This window comes from Myotis brandtii, unplaced genomic scaffold, assembly GCF_000412655.1.
Source record: "Myotis brandtii unplaced genomic scaffold, ASM41265v1 scaffold48, whole genome shotgun sequence".
NCBI classification, from domain to species: domain Eukaryota; kingdom Metazoa; phylum Chordata; class Mammalia; order Chiroptera; family Vespertilionidae; genus Myotis; species Myotis brandtii.
This window is the reverse complement of record NW_005368341.1, coordinates 2,831,983-2,855,737: the sequence shown is the minus strand read 5'-3', so window position 1 is coordinate 2,855,737 and position 23,755 is coordinate 2,831,983. Positions and strand designations below refer to the sequence as shown.

At 37.6% G+C, this 23,755-nt stretch overlaps 1 protein-coding gene across 1 annotated transcript in view; it reads right to left on the bottom strand.

The window, feature by feature from the left end:
• COL28A1 (collagen, type XXVIII, alpha 1) overlaps positions 1-23,755 on the bottom strand; it is a 141,181-nt gene that overhangs the window by 63,629 nt on the left and 53,797 nt on the right. The window contains exons 14-23 of the mRNA XM_005876149.2: positions 22,369-22,437; positions 19,112-19,180; positions 14,999-15,067; positions 13,907-13,975; positions 12,204-12,275; positions 11,394-11,462; positions 9,051-9,122; positions 3,786-3,854; positions 3,088-3,156; positions 305-373 (exon numbers count right to left, since the gene is read on the bottom strand). Of these exons, the coding sequence (XP_005876211.1) occupies positions 305-373; positions 3,088-3,156; positions 3,786-3,854; positions 9,051-9,122; positions 11,394-11,462; positions 12,204-12,275; positions 13,907-13,975; positions 14,999-15,067; positions 19,112-19,180; positions 22,369-22,437 (696 nt within the window). The remainder of the gene's footprint in view (positions 1-304; positions 374-3,087; positions 3,157-3,785; positions 3,855-9,050; positions 9,123-11,393; positions 11,463-12,203; positions 12,276-13,906; positions 13,976-14,998; positions 15,068-19,111; positions 19,181-22,368; positions 22,438-23,755) is intronic.

Below are 23,755 nucleotides of genomic sequence, written 5' to 3'. Positions count from 1 at the left end.
GAAAAGGAAAGAAGAAAGAAAGAAAGAAAGAAGAAAAGGAAGAAAGAAGAAAAGGAAGAAAGAAGAAAAGGAAGAAAGAAGAAAAGAAAAGAGAAGAAAAAAAGAAAAGAAAAGAAGAAAAGAAAAAGAGGGAGGGAGGAGGAGAAGGAAGAAAGAAAGAAGGAAGGGAAGGGGAGGGCAGATGGAGGCAAAAAGGGGGAGAGAGAGAAAGGAATGATGAAGGGAGGGCAAGAAGAAGGAAACAAGGAGAAAGGGAGGGAAGGCAGGGAAGAAGGAAAGAGATAAAAGCAATGCCCAAACTTACAGCCACACCAGGATAGCCATCGCCTTTGAGTCCTGGAGCACCCACTGGTCCTCGCGGGCCTTGGGCACCCTGGATAAATCCCAACACCAGGTGATATCATAAGACTAAACTGTGGGACACCTGGTAAAACGTGAGCACACTACCAACTCAATATGTCAGAAGTAGATTTGATATGTGCAAAAGGAATGATTTGGATATGTTTAGAAGGAAATCCTATCACATATGGTAACTCATTATCTCTTCATAAGTCTTACTCCTTTTATGTGGTGGGAATCATGGAATGCATGTAGGAAATAATATATATGAACCATTACCGAGTGCTCTATAGAAAGTTAAAAGTGTTTTGAAAACCATGAATGCAACAACTGTTTTTATGTTTTTTTATTGATTAAGGTATTACATATGTGTCCTTATCCCCCCATTGCCCTCCACCCCCCACTCATGCAATAACTGTTTTTTTCCTATTAAATCTAAGAGACTGGTTTTACATGATTAACCTTCTTAAGAATGATCATGTTCAGAACACATGTGGTCACTTATTAAAACTGAATTTACTATTTTTCATCCACAGAAATCCGAGATGACTGCATACAGCTGTATGACAGAGAGCAAGAGCAGGGTCTCTGGAGAGGTGAGCTTTGGTGTATCTCCAACTACAGGAAACTGGTCACTTCTCAGAAGCAATCTATTATGCTATTCCAACTGTGTTTAAATTAAGGTTAAAGCTTTAAGCATCCACATGGAATATGTCCCAAAATAAGATGTCTGTTTCTCTCCATGCTTACACAAGGAGCAGGCCCACAACAAAAAGCAATAACTGCTCCCTGGTTAAGTTGAAAGAAAATTGGAATGAGAATTCGCTTTCAGTTTTTCTTTAGACATGCCAAGCCTATAACAAATTGTCAGCAGCTGTTGTCATTTAGCCTCTGGCACCCACACTGGGGGGTGGGGGGACGTTAAAACATTAACAGTTTACAAACATTTTTTTTCCTAGAGAACTTTATCTTCTCTTCTGCAAACATTTTAGTTAGCTTGTTACTTCTAATGTTCACAGGAATATCAGGAGATGGGGAGAAGAGAAGTGCTCCTTCTCAGGTTTTTATTTTGGACTCATCACAACAAACTTTTCAATGGAATATTGCCACTTGGCCTCTTGGCACTGGATTCAAGAAAATGTCGTGCAAAGTGATTCAATTTGAAGTGTCTCTCATTCAACATAAATCAGGGCAGAAATCTTAATCTGATGTTTTAAAATGGGCTTTTGGGGGCGGGGGGATCTGGGAGTTCTCTGAAGTAATACACAAAAACTGAATTAATGTGACAAAATTTCCATCAGGCATTTAACCCCCCAAATGCTTAAAGACCCATGTATTAGGGAAGAAGGACAGAAAAAGCATCTTTAGAGGACAAGGGACTTGAAAATGCTTGGAGTGAGGAGGCAATAACTTTACTAGCACCAAAAATACTAGCACCAATAATGTCCAATGATCATCAGTAGAAAATAAGGTGGGGCTTATAAACCCTAGCTGCATATTTAATTGGACTTCATTTCTATGGTAAGAAATAAGTAGAGAGAAGCAACTATAAATCATAAACCTAGGAATACACAGGTCCAGGAAGTTATCAAAGAGTATAAAAATGATCACCCAAATGTTCTTGATCAAGGTTGTATCTATAGTTTTAATTATGAAATTTGGATTTTCTCCTGGAGTTGTACATAACTTGGGTTCCCATGTGCCTCAAAGTCTGGGAAGTAAGGTTATCATCTTGTTCTGGTTTGTCTGGGACTCTCTGTTTCAGCTTGAACCTTCCACATCCCTGGAACCTCCTCTGTCCCCAATAAACCAGAAGATTGTCACCCTAGCAAGGATGACTGCTAACGTGATTAAGAAAAATGATGCCAGGATCCTCCTTGACCTTCAGAAAGAACCCCTACAATTTATATCAGTATATAATAGGTTTTGCATTATATTTCAAAGATGGTTCTAAGTTTTGTTTTCTTGGCCCAGCCAGTGTGGTTCAGTAGTTGAATATCAACCTATGATCCAGGAGGTTATGGTTCGATTCCCAGTCAGGAGGCAGCCGATCAATTATTCTTATCATTGATGTTTCTATCTCTCTCTCCCACTCCCTTCCTCTCTGAAATTACACACACACACACACACATACACACACACTTTTTTTTTGAAGTTTGAAAATCACTGATGTTAGTACTTGAACCCTTTTGTCTAGAAGAGACAACACACACACACACACACACACACACACATTTTTTTTTTGAAGTTTGAAGATCACTGATGTTAGTACTTGAACCTTTTGTCTAAAAGAGACACTTTGATAGAACTGAAGCCAGCTTCAAAGCTACATAACATGCTACTCATTTACTGAGTGCTGATTGTGGAGCCCTGAAGCCTGTATGAACACAGGGATGTGCTTGTTGCCATTTGGAATGTTAAATATTGCTGCAGTTCTGGGTTTTGCTGCCATGGAAAAATAGAAATGACTACTTAAAGCTGTCTTCTATAATTATTTGCATTTTCGTCTAAAATAACTCAGAAAGATGGATGACACTTAGGAAAAATAAATGATCCTCTGCATTTATGAAAAATAAATGATCTGTTGAGTTGGTTTTTTACTACAGGGAATAGTGTATTCTTATATTTGAGTTCAACAACATCCTGGAAGTAGAACCATCTCCGTCATCAACTTATGATGCGTTAAATCTACTTTCATCCTCTCACATACAGAAAAAATAAAAATAAAAGAACATAAATAAAGCCTACCTTTGGTCCTCGAATAGCAATGCCAGGTTCTCCTTTAAATCCAGGCACTCCAGGTCCTCCTCTATCTCCCTGGACATTTCAAATAATGAATTTGAAATGAGTTTCAGACTTTAGGTTGCATGAGAAACCACAATGGCAGGGGGCAAAAAAAAGTGGTTTGTAAAGGGCCTAATTTACCACTATCAGATCTTGAGAGAGAACATTCTTCTAATATACTGGAGAGGAATTTCATATCCTAAGTAAATAAAAGCTGTCAGTAAAAACTACTAAGCTGGTTTAGAGAAAGGCCACTGAAATAAGAGGTGGCTAACTTGACACAAATGTTTAGGCTGTGAGAATGTCTAGGGATGCTCTCAAATCTGAGTAGATTTCTTTTCTGTCACACTTCCTGATTATAAATCCTAGAAGATTCTTCTGAATAAATGCAGTAAATTTTTACCTGCTCTAAGGTCTAGAATTTGGGGGAGGTAATTCCAGGTAAAGTGACAAGTTCAAGACCAGGAACAGAAATCTGGTTTCTAATCTTATATTTGCTCCTGGCCTTCAGTTTGCTTAATTGTGATATATCAGGGTTGAACTACATAATAGCTTGGGTTCTTCCAAAACTAAAATTCTAACTGACTGGTATCATGAATCCCGCCACCTCCTTCCCAATTGTCTAAGAAAAAAGAAAAAAATATATTCCCAAGAATGCATACCTTTGGTCCAGGTGGTCCAGGAATTGATGCTCCAGGAATCCCAACAGGGCCCATAACCCCTGGCTCACCCTAAAAGCAGAGAAAAATGCTTATTACATTTCAAGCAAAAGAAAACTATATACAGGAATTATATTAGGAAAAACATAGAAATGTGTTCAAAGCATTTTAAAAAAGCATGACCTGTCTATTTTACAGACCAATGTGAAATATTTTTACATCTTTGTTAAACCACGACTAAAGTTATTTATGATTAAGATTTCACTGCCTTTCATAAATGTACTCAACTAATTCCTGAGTATTAGGAAAATTTTTATCTCTTGTGCATGCTTTTATTAGCTAATAAAAATTATACACTTCATGGTGCTTCCCTTTTGTCATAGACCAGGGAAGTCAGAGAAAAATATTTGTTCAATTATAACAATTATCTTCAGCATAAATTTTGGGGTATACTTGGTCAATGAATAATGTTTCTTATAGTTTATAACTTTTTCCTTTGTTATTTTGTTATGTTGCGCATAGTATGTCAGTCTTCCATTGTAAGTTGTCTCATATCCCATCTTAGAAGTAGAGAGCTTATGATAAAAAATTATTTTCAAATAGAAAAATTAAAACATTTCTCAATAATATTTGGTATCTCAATATTGAGTCTCAATAAAGACTCAGTTTGAAATAGCAAGCAGTATCTTTGTCCCACCAAATTCCCCATCACCAGAGGAATTTGGAAAAATATAGAATCCAGGGTTTCAGTCCCAGAGATATTTTTTAAAAAATTTTCCCAACTCCAGTTGACATTCAATATTATATTAGTTTGAGATGTACAGCATAGTGGTTAAATATTTATAAATTTATAAACTGATTGCCCCAATAACTTTAGTACCCAACTGGCACCATACATAGTTATTACAATATTGTTGACTGTATTCCCTATGCTGTTCTTTACTTCCCCGTGGCTGTTTGGTAACTGCCAATTTGTACTTCTTTATCCCTTCACCATTTTCACCTAGCCCTCCAACCCACCTCCCATCTACCTACCATCAGTCAGTTCTCTATATCTGTGAGTCTGTTTCTATTTTGTTTATATATTTTATTTTTAAATTTCACATATAAGTGAAATCATATGGTATTTGTCTTTACCTGTCTGACTTATTTCACTTAGCATAATACCCTCTACATTCATCCATGCTGTCACAAATGGTGAGATTTCATTCTTTGTAATGGCTGAGTAATATTCCATTGTATGTATATTCAACATCTTCTTTATCTGGTTGTCTACTGATGATCAGTCCCAAATATTTTAATTCAATAGATCTAGGGGCTGAATATGAATTCAATAGATCCAGGAATATGAATTTTTATGAGGCACCTCTGGTGATTCTGATGTAGGTATCATTACCTCCCCAAAACACACTATGCAAAGCAATTATCATTAAAAGAGAGTGCACAATCCCTACAAGGTGTTTAAAATGACCCATTTGGCATTATTAGAAGATAATATTAGGACTACACTATATATTTTTATCTCATCTTTTAAATTTTCAATTATTTAGATAAACCTATGACATTAATATGATAGTTTATGAATTAAAATTATAATTAAAATAAAACTATATTGGAGTATGAGCACTATTTTTTTTACTATAGAGATGCATAATCAAACAGTTTAGAAACTGCTGATATAGAACAGGTGCAGCAAACTGCAACCTGTGGGCCAAATCCCACCTGCCATCTGGCTTTGTACAGCCAGGGGCTAAAAATGGCTTTCACATTTTTAAATGATTGTTTAAAAATAGTGTATATAATATATTCAATTTTTCTCCTTGGCCTGCAAAGCCTATAATATTTACTACCTATACATCTACCAAAAAATTTGCCGCCTCCTGCCCTGGCCAGTGTAGTTGGAGCATTGTCCCATATAGTAACTGTGAGTTCAATTCCCGGTCAGAGGACATACCTAGGTCGTGGGTTCGATCCCCAGTGGGGCACATATAGGAGGCAACCAATGAATGTTTTCTCTCACATCTATGATTCTCCCTCTCTCCCCCTATCTTCCCTATTCTCCCTCTCCCTCTCCCCACCCCGCATTCTCCCTCCCTTCCCCTACCTTTCTCTCTAAAATCAGTAAGCATATCCTCCATGAGGATTTAATAAAAGAAAAAAAAGTTTGCTTCCTCCTGCCTTAAAAAATGAACTATTCTAAGATCATGAACTGACCATTTGATCTCCTGCCTCCTTTGGGAGAGTCACTGGTAATGAATGACTCCTGCCCTGAGCCACAGCTGAGGCCTCCTGCTCAGTCCCTAAAATGTTGGACAGCTGAGCACACTGGCCTACTGGGGCCCAGATTATGCCAATGCATGTATGCGCCCACCCTTAATTCCAAAGCTACAAGGCAATGACACATGACACACCAGGATTCTGGCAACAGATAACCACCCAGTTCAGTCCTATGGCAAAGAAATAAAACATTAACCTGTTAAATTTTTCACTAAGACCAGGGCAAAATTATGCTTCCAGATTTAATCTACTCGACTTTTTTTTAAGAGACCAATTACTGTACTTTTAAATACATAATTATATTCCTAGAAGGTATACATTTTTAAAGACCCTGTATTAAGATTTGATTGTGCTTTCAAATATAGCAGTTCTTCATCAAAAAAGAGCTTTATTTAAAAATACAGAAAAATATTCACTTTGAATAAGAGTAACAGACATAAAGAGTAGTCACTGTTATTAATAGTAATATAACACATTTCTTATAAAGTGGGATTTCTCATCATGTGCTGCCTGAACTACCTGCAGTAGAAGGCACTTATTTAAGAAAATCATATTACTGGTGCCCCTTCACCTACTTAGATCTCTGGGCATGGTGCCAAGAAATATGGATTTGTAACAAGCTCTTTGGGGGATTCTGAGGGACACTGGTCTATTGCTGTGCGAAGATTTTTAGGTTGATGTAGTCCCATTTGTCTTTTTTCTCTTTTGTTTCTCTTGCCCTGGGAGATGTATCAGTGAATATTCTGCTATGTGAGATGTCTGTGATTTTACTGCCTATATTTTCTTCTAGGATTTTTATGGTTTCATAACGTACATTTAAGTATTTTATGCATATTGAGTTTATTCTTGTGTTTGGTGTAAATTGGCAGTCTAGTTTCATTTTTTAGCATGTACCTGTCCAGTTTTCCCAACACCATTTATTAAAGAAACTATCTTTACTCCATTGTATGCTCTTGCCTTCTTTGTCAAATAGTAATTGACCATAATGGCATTGGTTGATTTGGGGGTCTCTGTTCTGTTCCATTGATCTATATGCTTGTTCTTGTGCCAATACAAGGCTGTTTTGATTACAGTGGCTTTGTAGTATAGTTTGATATAAAGAAACCATCCTCAAAATGTAAAGGGAGCCCATTTTATGGGAGAACATATTTGCCAATAATAAGGGGTTAATTTCCAAAATATACAAAGAACTCATGCAACTCAGCAGGAGGAAGACAACCCAATTAAAAAATGGTCAAAGCACCTGAATAACCATTTCTCCAAAAAGGACATACAGATGGCAAACAGACATATGAAAAAATGTTCAACATCACTAATCATCAGAGAGATACAAATTAAAACGACAATGAAGTGTCACCTCACACTTGTCAGAATGGCTACCATCAACAAATTAACAAATGACAAGTGCTGGTGAGGATGTGGAGGAAAGGGAACCCTAGTACACTGCTGGTGAGAATGCAGACTGGTGCAGCCACTATGGAAAATAGTGTAGAGGTTCCTCAAAAAATTAAAAATGGACCCAGTGACCCCACTTCTAGGAATATATACTAAAAAAATGGAAAAACCAATCAGAAAGAATATGCGCACCCCTATGTTCATAGTAGCATTACTTACAATAGACAAGATCTGGAAACAGCCCAAGTCCCCATCAGTATATGAGTGGATAAAAAAGCTGTGATACATTTGCCCAATGGAACAATAGGCAGCTGTGAAAATGAAGGCTCTCTTACCCTTTGAGACAACATGGATGGACCTGGACAATATTATGCTAAATGAAATAAGCCAGTCAGAGAAAGACAAAAATCATATGATCTCACTAATATGTGGATTCTAAGGAACAAAATAAATTGACAAACAAGAGAGGACCACAGACATGGAAGCATAAAACCGACTGATGATCTCACAGGGAAGGCAGGAAGGAGGGCAGGAAGAGATTAACCAAAGAATTTATAAGCATATATGCATAGCTCATTGACACAAACAATAGACAGGTGAAGGCCTGTGTGGGGATGGGAAATGGGTGGAGGGTGGCAAAGGGAAGAATGTGGGAGCCATCTGTAATATTCTCAATAATAAAATTTTTTAAAAAAAGAATCACTGGTCTACGAGGGATGCTTTGTTTTGTACCTGCTCTCATCATGCGAGTACCATTTTTTTTTTAGTTGTTCTTTAATAGTCTGGTCCTTATCTCTTTTTACAATTAGCATCTTCCTAGAGGCCTGAACTCTTTTAGGTTTGTCATTTCTGTTTCCCGACACATCCAAATGATCTCAATATTCTCTCTTGCTAAGTCAGAACACATACCTAATTGCTTGCCTCACAATTTCCTTTACTTCTCCCTCAGCTTCCTGTCCTGGATAGTTTATCAGGAATAAGTCTCTCCTTATTTCACATTTCACAGTATTGATTTTGCTCTCTCTAAATAACTGCATTATTGAACTCTCACTATGTGCCAGGAACTGTGCTGAGCATTTTATTAACGGTTTTAGTCTTCCCAACAGCCCTGTGAAATAGATGCTATTATTACTTTTTTTCTGTGGTTGAAACAATTGGCCCGGAAGGTTCTGGGGAGGGGCAGGATAAGAATCCCACTCTCCTGCCTTCTGTAGCCCCGCTCGTCATCCCCTCTGCACTGCCTCTCAGTCTAGGACCTTGTAAGTTGTTCAGCAAAACAAGATGCCAGAGAATTGGTACCTCCTAACTTTATCACAACTTCTGAATATTTGATTGTTAGTAGAGAGGACTGCAGGTTCTCTCTTAGAAGCATAAATATTCCAATGAAGAGTACATATTTTATGCAATCCCTTTATTCCATTCTATTGCGGTCTGGAATAGAATATTTCCTAAAGCCTTTTTCATTTAGGAGTTTTTGGGTTGTATTTGTTGAGGAGGAAATTGGAAATCAAATTTGCAGTAGAAATCTAATATTCTATTAAAACCAGACACAATTACAAGCTCCCCAAAGCAAAAGTCAGAGTATAAAAACCTTACCTTTGGCCCTTCGGGTCCCGGAAATCCCCTCTGTCCTTGATTTCCTTTGCTCCCTTTCTTTCCTTCATCACCCTGACAAAGTAATTAGAAGAATATAGTTGTATTAACAAACCCTCCTCAATTATATAGCAACCATATCAGGGCCACATTCTTTTTAAAAATATATATATTTTATTGATTTTTTTACAGAGAGGAAGGGAGAGGGATACAGAGTTAGAAACATCGATGAGAGAGAAACATCGATCACCTGCCTCCTGCACACCCCCTACTGGGGATGTACCTGCAACCAAGGTACATGCCCTTGACCGGAATCGAACCTGGGACCCTTCAGTCCCCAGGCTGATGGTCTATCCAGTGAGCCAAACCGGCCAGGGCCACATTCTTAACTAATGCCAATGTTAAAGTGATGTGCCCCAAGCCCAGCTCAGTCACACAGGTTTTGTTGATGTTCTTGATCGTATTGGGTACTTCAGAATTGTTCAGTCTTCACCATTTATTCAATATGATTTAATAAAAAAATCTAAGTTCAGTGTCCTTCTTTGGGGACCTTTGTTTGAATTCACAGTTCTTTTGCACCCTTGGCCTATTAACAGGTGGTTCTTCAGCTTCCATGCTATTTCAGCTTTAAAACATAAAATGAGATATTTTCCAAATTCAGCCCCATTTACTCCTCCATAGGGAGTATAGTTCTTTCTCCCAAAAGAGACTGATAATTCTGTTGGTAGAAAGATATGTGGGCATGAACCTGGAGCAGAGCTAGAAACTGGCTACTACTGTTCCCCAGCCTGGTTGCCCACTGTCGCTCCCCCAGAAGAACTGTTTCATCTTCATTCAGAAACCTCCCAGCATTTCTTCTCCTATAGCCTTCCATAAGCCACAGATCACCTCAACGCCACAAATCCAGTGGCCTCTCTTTCCAATGCACCTTCTCCTTGCTTGGGGGGTGGCATGTGCCACCCTTTGAAACCCTTTTTCCTTGGTTTCCCTAACATGGTAACTCTTCTGCTTATCTTTGTCCTGCTCTCAATATTCTTTCTCCAGCTACTGTACAGCATGAAATTCAAACCTCAGCTCTGTTTCTCACAGATATCATTCATTCTTACAGCTTCAGTTATTAATTCAAAGGTCTATGTTCCAAAAGTGCATTCTAGAATACATTAGTTCTCTTGAATGTTAGTAGGCAAGAATTTCTATAAGTATTTTTGAATGATGTTAATTAAAAAGATATTCTCTGTCCACATCTCCTTTCCCCTCTCCCCCAAAGATCTTATAATCTGGTAAGTCAATAAATAAAATTGTTTGAAATTCTACAAATATATTTAAATTTCAAATTCTCACATTTAAGGGTAAGGACTCAATTTTAGCCAGTATTTTTTCAAGACATAAACTTCTTAAGCAATCATTTACTATTTTAATACAATTATAAATAGAGTACTAACAAGTGTACAGATTTTACTTTTACAGTGGAGCCTTGACTTACGAGTGTCCCGACTAACGAGTTTTTCGAGAAATGAGCCGTCTCTCCGCCAATTTTTTGCTTTGAGTTGCGAGCTAAAATTCGGGTTACGAGCCAGCTTCAGATACCCCACTGCTAGTTGGCGCAGCGAACGTCACAGTGAACGCCACAACATCAGCCCAGCATCACGTGTCTCACTCGTTCACTTTAATGATTTGACATACGAGCAATTTGAGTTACGAGCTCCGTCACGGAAGGAATTAAACTCATAAGTCAAGGCCCCACTGTACTTCCCTCATATTGAATTCTTCAAAAGCTTTATATGGGCATTGGTGACTCTACATAAAAACTGCAGGGACATCTGGCACCTTGGAGCTGTGGGTTATGCCACTAATGGTCCTACTGATGAATTTAGATATTCTTGTCATGACATATAAAGATGGCATTCACTAGCATTTCTACAATGTGTGAAATAAATTTATTCCGTGTTGTGAAACTAAAATTGCCACTTAATAAGGTGATATTTCTTATTACTGTGTGAAACTCCATAAATAAAGAAAATTTATGGGCTTTCAGGTCTCAAGGGTGTATCTCAAGCCTACTTTTCCCTTCCTATGTGTTTTTAAATTCAGTCTGGCTATTTATTAAGAAAAACCTGTGTTGAACTCTTTATATAAGCTGGGTCTTATAATAGATGTTAGGAAATAAAAATGAATAATACATACTTGCTTTCTTCCAGAGCTCACAGGCTAATATCCATAACTTTAAGCCAGAAGTAAACACATTTGACAGAGCAAGAATAACAATCAGGTTTTTCCTCAGTTGGCTCCTTAGTGTCAGGACCAGAACACAGGCAGTCTGCTTCCCCGGCACTGTCAGTTCCATACCTTGGAGCCAGGTTGTCCTTTTCCAGGTGCTCCCTCTGGGCCTCTTGTTCCTGGAAGCCCCGCTTCTCCCTGGAGGAAATGATACTGATGTCTTAGCTGACCCTTTGTAGACAGTATATATCAGCCCACCTTGTCTCTTCTCATGGCCAGTGGGTTCTCTGCTGAGACCCTCCAAAGCAGGCCTGACCTTAACTCTACTCTCAAAATTAATTTGCAAATTTACCAACTTGAATAAATTAATATCAAACTCTAGTTTAGCTCAAAGCAGTTGGAAATATCATGAAAAAGGCCAATTTATTCGCTAATTTCTTTTGCCTCATCATTCACATTTGGTGGTTTGTGTTTTTTTAAGAAAACAAGAAAGATCTTCAGCCTTCCCATCTGCTGTTTTTCACTATTTATATTGAAAAATGAGTATTTCACATGTCTACTCAAAGTGCTTTAGGAAATCTTTATAATGGCCTTACTTCCTGAATACATTTGCAGATGCTTCTTTTATAGGGGGGAAAAAAGGTGTTCTTCTCTAAGTTTAAATGAAAGTGCTTTCTAGGAATCCCAGAAAGACTAGGTCATTGGAGAATGCCATGTCCAAAACACTGAGAGAAGGCAGAAGGTGTGAAACACTACTTTTCTTTTGGCTTCGTGCTCTCTTTCTCTCTGGAGTCAGTGAACAAGGAAATTTAGACTTGTGGCTTGTTGTTGTTTTTTAGGACTAAGTTTGTCCTGGATGGTTTAATTTGAGGTCCTGCAGGACCAAGGTATAGTGTGGTTCAGTAGTTTTTACCCCAGGGAATATGGAAACGTAGTTACCTTCTTCCCAGCAGCTCCATCTTCCCCTGGCACGCCTGGCAGTCCTGGGAGCCCTGTTGAGCCTGGCTCCCCCTGGTGGATAAGCAAAGATTTTATTTCCCAGGAGTTCATGTTTATCATGCACTCCCATTTTGCAGTACCTGCAATTAGATATATCTTATAGTGTCTGAGAAAAGCCTCTAAGCTGAGATATCTAAATAGTAATTACTAATAATCAAACTATTTGACCTTGGGCAAATTACTTAACCTCTCTGGGTCTCAGTTTTGGATTATTTTGTTTGTTATTGGTTTAATTGACCCCCAAAAAGATACATTAAAGTCCTAACCCGTGATACTTGTGAATGTGACCTTTTTCAGAAATAGGGTCTTTCCAGATGTGATCAAGTTAAGATGAGGTCATTAGCGTGGGCCCTAATCCAGTATGACTGGTGTCCTTATAAAAAGAGGAAAACACCATGTGAAGTTAAGACACATAGGGAGAATACCGTGTGGCAACAGCGGCAAAGATTAGAGTGATGTAGCTACAAGCCAAGGGATGCCAAGGGTTGGCCACCACAAGCTAAGAAGAAGCAAAGAAGGATTCTTCCCTACAGGTTTTGGAGGAAAGATGGCTCTGCACACACTTTGATTTTTTTTTCTAGTCCCCAGAACTATGAGACAATAAATCCTATTGTTTTAAGCCACACAGTTTGTGGTACTTTGTTACAGTAATCCTGAGAAACGAATATAAAAGTGACATGAAAAAATTGGGAACTTAACATCACTTCCAGCTCTAATGCTCAACAATTCTACTTGCTTTCAAGTTAATTTATGATTAAGAATAAGTTTTTTAATATATTCAGAGAAAACACATGCCATTTCAAACAGTATAAAAGTGTCCTTACTACATTTATTACAAGCAAAATATATTCAAGATAATTGAGGAGCATTTCAACTAAACTAAACTAAAAAAGCTACTGAAAAAAAGTACAGTGAAATTATTCTATGATTGGTAATCCATGTATGTGGACAGCTAACTGTATGCATTCTTCTATGTTATTTTATGTAAGGCACTTAAATCTCCAAAAATTTGATGTCTATGGAGGTCTTGGAACCATTACCCCCACAGATACCAAGGGACAACTTGCTTTAGGGGAAGTCAAAAGTTGTTGGAGGGAGTCCACACCCTTATGTTTCACATTGTTCAAGGGTCACCTTAAATTCAAAAAACATGCAAGTTGAGATAAGAGTTACGTAAAAGCAAGGGAAACAAATAGCATGTTGACATATAAAATTACTGGGTAACAGAAGTGGGCGAACATATGTTAGATTTAGGGAATGGATGCTTAGGAAATCATAAAACAAAGGAAGGGAAGTAGCCTTTACTGAAATCCTAACTACTAGGTGCTTTGTTTTATAATATGGCAGGCAATAATGTTCTAAAGAATCACTCTGTGCCAAAATAGATTCTGTGCTGCTAATAAATGAATAAGTAAATAAATAAAACAAGCAGCAGTCATTACAATAAACCTATTTTGGTTTTTCTTTAACAATAAAAGTTATACTGAGCATCAGACCCTTTTCTGAATAAACACTCTACACTGGTAAAGAAAGGAACAGTTAGATGACACATGCATGATCTGTATTTCATTTGGATATAAATGAAACTTTACATAATATCACATAAATCATCTAAATGCTTCTGAGCAGCATGGTCAACTCACCTTTGGACCTTGTACTCCAATCCCCACTGGTCCTCTAGGGCCTGGAGGTCCTAGCAGGCCTACTTCTCCCTAATAAGGAAAGAATATTTGAAGAGTATTTGACTAAGGCAGCAAAATAAAAACAACATACTCCTTCTTTGGTCTCCTAAGAGTTGTCTTATATCAACAAAATAAGAGAACACTGAGCTTCATGTGCTCAATTCATATATATACTTTACCCCACCACATTTGGACTGTGGAAAGATCTGGCCTAAAGTATAGGCTATGTATCATACTCAAAATTGATTATAAGGACCCTCACCCCCCCCCCATAAAGAGTCCCTGGAAATGATAGTTATATTCTAGAACAACTAAAATTGACACATGAAAAGTCAAGATGACCGATGATCAAAAGCAGTATCATAACCAGAGAGAACAACCTGAGCTTCCGATGATGTGCCCCGAATCAGGCATCTCAAGGACAGTAACAGCATTCTATTGAGCTGCTTCTCACATGGGCATTGCTAAGGAGTGGGCTTGAAGGTGAGACCTCTCAGAGAAGTATTTTATTTATTTAACAATGATTAATGATTTTTTGAAGCAACATTAAGGACAGCTAATTAGAAATAGGTGTCATACCTTTCCCCAAGGGATAAATAATAGTTCTAATTTAGGAGATAATTTGATTCCTGTTTATAGAAAATGTTTATTTGTTGGGTCATTTCTGACTCCATATCTTTAACTAACTGTTTTAGCGGTTGGACCTACTGTGGAAGTGCTGGTGAGAATAAAAATGAGTCAGTCCAAAGAGGCATGTAACCACAGGTAGTTCCTACTGATTTTACTGCTTGAGATGCTAGAATAGGGTCTTATAAGTAAAAGTAACAAAGAAAACAATAAATGAAGATTGTTTAAATAAAGCTTCTAAGAGCATAAGGAATATATATTACATTTTCTACACCACTAGGATTATCAGTAAGATTTTACATTAAGTAGAGATCTCTGATTTTTAAGTGCATTTCATCTGCTGCCTTCCAAATGCCTGCCCACTGCCCCAAAAACAGCCAGTATATTTATAGACATATGAAACTCCTTTCTCATTGAGAAAGTTACCTTGGAACCAGGTGAGCCCTGTCCTGGGGGTCCTTGAGGACCAGGGGGACCAATAGGGCCTTGGATTCCCTTTAAAATAAAAATAAAAAATGTAATAGTATTAGTGAAATTAAAGAAATGTGGGTAAGAGTTTCCAATCCTCTAAAGTGAGTTTAGTTCATGTCCCATAATGAATTACTAATAGTCAATATTAGTTGAATGGGATAGCAGAGGCTGCTAGGTGAATCATGAAATGCATTCTCCCTTCTCCCATGGTAAGAGAAATTTCATCTGGCCCACATGGCTGCCTGGAATAAAGACCGTATTTCCTAGTCCCTGTGGCAGCCAGGTGTTGCCATGTGACTGGGTTCTGGCCAATGGAACGGGAATGGAAGGAGTGTGTGTAATTTCCGGTCCATGCTAAAAGTAGAAGCATGCCTCCTCCTCCCCTACACCCGTTTTCCAGTGGATGAAGTGAAGACATGGTGTTTTTCCCATGGAGGAAGAAAGCGCACCCTCAGGATGGCAGGCGGACAATAATGAAGAAGCCTGAAGCCCTGATGAGCAGAGCCACCACGCCAGCTTGAGTTCTAAAGAAGAGCAATAACTCTTCATCGTGTTAACCCATTTCACACCTCAGTCACATGCTAGCAAACCAGCTGTACCAATTGGTATATATCAAGATGTTAAAATGAAGGTTTGACCTAGGTTGTAAGAAGCGATAGGCAGCAGACACTAAACTGATACATGTTCAAACATCTGACTCTCCCTCATGTTGTAGGTATAAAAGGGGGAAGGAGACAGCATTTATAAAGTTCCTTGGAGAAAGGAGTCATGAAATTTTTTCTTTGGAGAAGATGAAAGGGGTTTAAGTTGCTTTGTTCGGTACCCAATTCGAGAAAGGGGGTAACCACTTGAAGATCTTGATATTTTTTTAAACAAACAAAAAAAAGTGACTGAATTTTATTTTTTAAGAGCCCTCTTTTGATTGAATATATTGGTTTATAAAGTTCTATGAGTTACAATTTTATAATACATCATCTGTATATTCTATTATGTGTTCACCACCCAAAGTCAAGTCTCCTTACATCACCATTTATCCCCCCTTTACTCTCTTCTACCTTCCCCCTCCCCCTTTTTTCAGCCCCCCTTTCTCTCTGGTAATCACCATACTATTGTCTGTATCTATGAGTTTTGTTTTGTTTTGCTTAATCCCTTCACCTATTTTACTCACAAGGGCCAGCGTCTGACTCATGTCTAAGAAAGCTAAAGTGGACTGTGATAGTCCAGAAAGAGCTGGTGTGGGATCAGCCTGAGCATCAGGCCTTGTGCAAAGGCCATGTGAGTTTTTTCTGTGGACCAGAGTAGACCTGGAGCTGTTTTGAGTCCTGACCAAAAGGGTCTGAAAGAGTAATGGAACTCCAACAGAAAGAGTCGATATAGAGTAAACCTCCAGAAAAGCAGAGGCTGATGGGAGAAATCCTGGAGGAAGAGAGTCCTTCATCCATGTCCTAGGAGGAGCAAAAGCAAGGGCCAGTGCCGGATCCCCACAGGAAAGGGTGTCAAAATCAAAATCTGCCAAGACCAGAGGACCCAAAGCCATCTGACAATGGAGCAGTCAAGAAAGAATTTCTGTACTGAACCTCTCCTCCAGCCTTGACTCAGCCGGGAGGGAGGAGAAGCAGATACCTTCCCATGGACCACAGGGTCTCCATGCAGCTCAGACCAGATGAGAAAAGATTGAAAGGAAGATTTATATATTGACTAGATAATTTTTATTTTACAATTAAAACTGATTTGTAACTTAGAGTGACCCTAAAACTTTCTATTAACTTAAAAGTAATAAGAAAAGTCTATAGCCTGGTGATAATTTCTTTCTGTGGTACAACAAAGAAAAATCTTCCCCTAATGAAAAAAAGTTTAAAGGGATGATGAGAGGAAAAAAAAACTAAGATTTTGTTTTGCTTGCACCCCACAAACCATGACAGTGCATATAATGGTTACAGAAATATGATTATTTTATTGAAAATGTTATGTCCTTTCTCTAACTATATCATACAACTGCTTTCTCATTTTAAAAAGTACAATTAATATTCCCTTTCTCTGGTTGATGAAGATGAAGCAGTCTAAACAATTTAAGAAAGCCAAGTTTTAAGATATTCAGCCTTTATAAGAAGGAATTCTTCTTAACTTTTTCAGTAGTCCACAAGTAGCATGCAATGGGACAAAGAACCAAAAAATTTCCAAGGGATGTGCCTATATGTGCATACACATGTATATATGGTTATTTAGATTCTACTCTGTTTTATAAAAATTTGATATTGTCAAGTCTGCAAATATTTAATGAAAATCTGCAGGCCACTTGAGGGATATTATATGCTAGTTGCTGGAAATGGAAACAGAAGTTCCCTCATAAACAGATGAATGGGACAATTAATTTCTATAGGAAAAATAGAAAGATCTAATAATTATAGGAATTCAATGGATAAACATGTTAAATTAAGGATAAGAAGAAAAATGAATAACGGCATGAATTAAGATTAAATTTAAGTAGAGTTTAGATCAAAGGAAACAAATTTGTTTCTTGCTCAGAGTAATTAACAAAGAGCACATTCTATTCCATCTCCTACCCAGTAGGGCTTAGCTCCATGTGGACCTTTCTACCTTAAAAATTGTTTTCTATTGGAAAAGAACAGAAGGGGATGAGAAAACCAAAGAGGTCGAGGAGGTCTGAGGGCTTTTTTAAGATAAAGGAAAACAACCTCCAGGAAGAACCAATATTAAAGGCACCAGGAAGCTGCAGGTGGGAGGTCCAGAACTCCCAGGCCATCTGGAAAGACTTGGCTTTCTTTGAACCTCATTTTTCAGCCTGATGGTGGTGACTCAGCACCAGGAGCACCACGAGACCCAGGATGTGGCAGCACTGTCCAGCCACTTCTGGGATTAGAAGGTAAACAAATAAACTACAAAGCCTGAAAATGCCTGGTCACACAGTCAACCCCTATGTAGTCAAAATGTACAGCTCTTAAATATTTTCTAAGCATTTATTTATAGATTTATCTTGGCTTCTCTTGCACCTTAACCCTCCTAATGTACTACACTAGGACCTCTACCAAGGAAAAGGAAATGGAAAAAGGAGTAAGTCCAACTTTGCTGTTGCTTGGATTAGCAACAATAAACATAAACTCAATAATTAGAAGACAGTCAGAAATAACTCAGAATTAATGTCAACAAGAAGCTTTGGAATTATCTCATTTTTAAAATCCTTTTCTTCTCCCACTATCTTAGATAAAAGAAGCACTATTCATTCTCTAGGTAGTAGAATAATTCAAACCTTAACTCTAAATTTTAACCAAACTGATTTGCCATTTTTTAAGCAGAAGGGTGTTCAGCATAAATTTGGATATATTGGTTACTTAATTCAATGAGATGATGTAGGTAAAAGCATATGGTCAACAACAACTCTAGATAGGACTGTTATATTATCTTCATATTATTCAGATCTAACAAGATTATCCAGCTTTCCCAGTAGTTCTGGTCAGAAGATTTTGGAAGCAATTTCAGTCATGAACGTAAAGACAAGCTAAGAGATCTTTTCTTTATTCTGACCAACAGGGGCCAAGTGTCATTTATAAACTCTGTGGCTTGTGTCTATTCAGGAATGGTGCCCCTTAAAGTCAAGTAGTTACCTCTGATTCTGGACCTTGTTTTAAATTTAACATTTTTCAGATTGGTTCATGGCTAGGGGGTGGAAGTACTACATACTGGCATTAAGAGAGAGTGCAATTTAATCACTCACAAAGCTGCAAGGGGGTGGGGAATAAACACACAAAGCAACAGGTAAATAAACTATTGCTCCCGAGGGATACTAAAAATACAAACTATTATCCAAAAACTCCTATCCTATTAATTAGGTTTTAAGGTTAAAAGTTACAGCATCAAGAAATTCACTATTTTTTAAGTTTTGGAAGTTCTAATAAATAAGATCTCACAAACCATCTTATCCTTTCCTATATTCACTTTGGGTGTGAATTTCATTGCAATTTAACTATCAAGTACACTCATTGGTGTTTGCAGGACTGGCCTTCGATGAACTCCAGCATTGGGCCAGGAAAGGGCAAGAGCATTGATTACCTGTTCCCCTTGACTCCCAACTCCGGGGATGCCCATTGGTCCTTGGGGTCCCACAGGTCCCAAGTCCCCCTGTATAGAAAATAAATCAGAAATATAACAATAAAATGAAACTTAATTCTTTCATACTTTGCTAATCTGGAATTACGTTGGATTCAAATCTATTTTTATATCCTTAAAAAAGTTCAACATGGAAAGTTAGCAAACTCCTTTTAAACAGTTTAGTTCAAACTTGCCAAAATAGTTAATTATGTTTTACTATTTAGTCTGAATTGGTGAGAATTTGCACCAGTTTATATTTCTCAGTCATTTTTTCTCATAAAAATCAAAAGTTCCTGAATGGTTATTATAATGACACACTTTCTGTTAGGCTCATAACAGAAATGTTTAAAAGTATAAAATTCATAGAGTCCAAGGAAAACAGGATTTGAGAAATAAATTGAAGCAAAATATTGTAAAATTCTCTAAATACCTTTTCCCTCCTAATCCTTTTAAAATGCATTTTGAAAATTAAGAAATTCTCTAAGTTAAACACAACAAAATTAAAGAACATTACCTCTCCCCTCCATGAAATAAATTTGGGAAACAAAATAAATGCTATCATTAAGAAGAATATCATTTATCTATCCTTTGTGTCTTTCAACAAATATTTTATGTGTGAAGGCATAATAAGGTCTCTTTCGTGACTAATGAATGCTGCTTGGTTAGTGTGAAAGCAGCCATAGACGACACATAAATGATCAGGTGTACCTGTGTTCTAATAATACTTTATTTACAAAAACAGGCAGCCAGCCCCACATTTATTTGGCCAATGCTGGGATAAATAAATACATTTTTATGAACAAAAGTACATCATTAGATTATACTGTTTATACTTTTACAAAGTCCGTTGAACCTGTCGCTAAAACATGCCCTGGGATATGCTTCTCAGTGTTTCACTCTGTATAAATCCCAGTCTAAATAAGTATCAAGGAAGGAAAATGTAATGGAGTTCAGTTCTAATTCAGAACTGGATTATTCTGATTCATAACTTGATTGCCTGTCATGTGGCAGGCATTGCGCTAAATGCTTTTCATTCTGTATCTCATTTAATCCTCACAACAACCCTCTGAAGGTAGACATCCCCATTTTCCTGATGAGGTTAAGTACACCCCATTCAGTCGCAAGATTCAAGTCTACTCTCTCTGACTACAAAACCCAACTCATAACCACTATTCTGCAAATATTCAGTATACCCAAAAGAGAGATCCTCTTCTGTGCATTGCTATAGACACTTAAAATCTATATCAAAACTACTTCCTTGTTTTGTATCAATTTATGTATTTGAGAGCCCTTAACATAGAGGTGTTTATCTTATCACTTGAAACAGAGGCACCAAGTCTCTGAATCTAATATATATAAAAGGATAGAAAAGGAAGAAAGGGAAGAGAAAAGGAAGACGGTTTGATTTGGTAAGAGAATAGCAGATGATGGCTTTGCAATTACTCTGTGATAATGTCCTGATATTTCCATGTGTTTTCTTTGCATGAACTCCAGGTGTAAAAATAAAAATGCAATGTCAATGAAACCTAAAAAAGTTAATTTACTGAACTCCTAAAACATGATTCTATTGTACTCAATTTTCACTGCTCCAAAGGAAGAAAGCACATCTTACATATTTTTAAAGTATTTTGGAGCTGAAGTTACAACCAAGAGTTGTACTGCATCTAAAATTTGTATAACTCACTATTTCCCACTATCTCTGCTATTTAAACACAGATTCCCGGAAGAGATGGCTACCAGTAAATAAAAGAAATAAGTACTTCAAGATTGAAACACACTTAAGGTAATCTTGAATATCAATCATTATTCTAATATAATATATAATATAATGATATGCTTAGAGGTTGACATATAAATGACTCCAAATTGACATGAGGTCTCTGTTTTTTTGTGTATTTTTATATTTCCCATTCTCTGGCATCATTCCCTTCCCACTGTATTTAGGACATTATCAGCCTCCAGTAGCTTCTATCACTGGCCTCATCCCTACTTCTAATCTGGATATAATTTGTAGCTATTTTAAAGAAGACAAGTAACTAGTGAGAAGAAGGCAATGGCAGGTAGGCCGCAGGGTTGAACATGATTTTCCAGAACACCAGTGTCAGACATAGCCATTCTCTGTGGTGAAGCAAAACCTCTCCATAGTCATGTCTGAGCATAGACAGAAACAAAACAATGTCCATATTTCTCAAAAGAGATCAAACATCCTCCTAGCCAGTGATGGCGAACCTATGACACACGTGTCAGAAGTGACACGCGAACTCATTTTTTTGGTTGATTTTTCTTTGTTAAATGGCATTTAAATATATAAAATAAATATCAAAAATATAAGTTTTTGTTTTACTATGGTTGCAAATATCAAAAAATTTCTATATGTGACACGGCACCAGAGTTAAGTTAGGGTTTTTCAAAATGCTGACACGCCGAGCTCAAAAGGTTCGCCATCACTGTCCTAGACCTATACCGACTGAAACAAATAACTGCTACTTCTTTACCAATTGCAACTAGCCTGGCTCCATCTTTCTCTCCTCCTAGGTAAGATTCATTAAAATGCCCAAACTTAAAATTACCCCCACTTCCTGAGAGCATCCAGTTCAGAGCCAATTCATACTTTCTTAGACACTCGCCCAAGCCACCTAATATATAAACCCAAATTCTATGAAAAAAAAATCTCTCATCTTACTGAGTTGTGATAGGTTCCCAATGCAGTGTGGCCTCTTTCACAGCAGAATCAATAAACCTAAATTTGTTCAATTATAGGTGGATTCCTGTTGATCCTTGCTGGAGAACATCAATGCTAGTTTTCTTAAATGAGTTTTCTTTCAGCCTCCTTTTAAAGTAATATTTTTTAGTGGGAGCCTAAGGTTGGATATCGCTTCTGTAATGAGGTCAAGTCATGTTTCAACAGCTATTTTCTTAACTAAGTAGAGGTCTATTCTGCTAATGTTTGGCTTCAAAGCTGCTTGGCTGACGATAGGGATACTGGAAGTCAGAACCCAAATAAATGAGACATTACTATAAATATATAACATGGGAATTTCCAGATAATAATTCATCTCTACAATAATATACCTTGCATATACTTGATTTACAACTAAGTTGACACCTGTGTGGTGTGGTTGTCAGGTTGTATACAGTTTATAAATCTACATACATAACAAACATTTTTAAAAACAATTTTACTGGCTCTCTTCCATCCTATATCCTATATGTATTACCTTGTCCCCTTTGATTGACAGGCCTTGTAGTCCTTGTGGGCCAATTGGACCTTCAGAACCTTTTTCACCCTGAAAATATATGAGAGCGACATCAGTGCACTAATAAAAATCAGAATTTTAAAACAGTTAAAGCATTCAAAGCAACCAAATTTACAGCTCACTGCAAGTGGGTAATTCTAACTGACACCAAGATTTGTAACTTGCAAAAAAAAAATTAGTCTTAACTCTTAAATAGGAGGTACTCTGTCCAAGCAGAACACATATGAAATACCGCTAAGGTTGGAAAAGAGCTCTATTTCCAAAATAGTCAGAAATATCTGGGGATGAGGAACCTAATCAATCACAGAGTACAACTCGCTGAGTCAGTCCTCTGTCTCAACAGTGCTTTAACTATACCCGTCACACAATGGAAATGTGTCCCTCACATTAGTATATGAACTAATACTTGCTATGGTTAAATTATTAAATGTTTTATATCAGAATTCATACACATTCATTGAAAATTTAGTTTTAAAATAATTAATGTAAAATCTTCTTGGATTGAATCACATGACCTATGTAATGTAATATCAATGAAGTCATCACACTGCATTGGTATGAAAAATAAACCATATAAGCAATCAAAAATAGTATTCATCTCATGAATTTATTTGAACCGTGAGTAAAATCAAAGGACATTTGCAAGAAACATAGAAAACAGGAAAATATCCTTTGTGTTTCTATGTATTCACGGTATAATCACTTAAGTCCTACATCATGGTAAGCAGCCCCAAGGAGCACATATAGAAAACTCCCTTTGGTCCTGCTGATTGGGGAATAAAGTAGTCTGAAAAGTGGGTTCTTCTGGTCATTTCCACAGAACATAATTACATACAGCCGACCCTAAAACAACCCTGAATATATTGGGTTATTTGTTTGAAGAGATAGAGGGCAATGCACTGTGTGGGTTACTATGAGCAAGAGTGTATCTGTATATCATGCAGTTGAACTTGTCACGAAGACATGCCCTCCTGTATGCTTCTTAGTGTTTCACATATTTATTTCTCATTTATTTTACTAGATGCCCTGGGGTCCCTCGGCCTGGCCTGTGAGGATCGGGCCGAAACTGGCTCTCTGACATCCCCTGAGGGGTCCCCGATTGCGAGAGGGCAGTTCTCGGGTGACGCACCCCAGAATCAGGCTCCTTCCTCTCTGGTTCTGGGTATGTCACCCGAGAATTGCAGCTGCCAAGTCATCACAGCTCGACAGCTCCTGCGTTTAGCATCTGCCCCCTGGTGGTCAGTGCACGTCATAGCTACTGGCCAGGCACTTAGGCTTTTATATATATAGACTAGAGGCCCGGTGCACAAAAATTTGTGCACTCACCGGGGAGGGGGGGGGGGCCCCC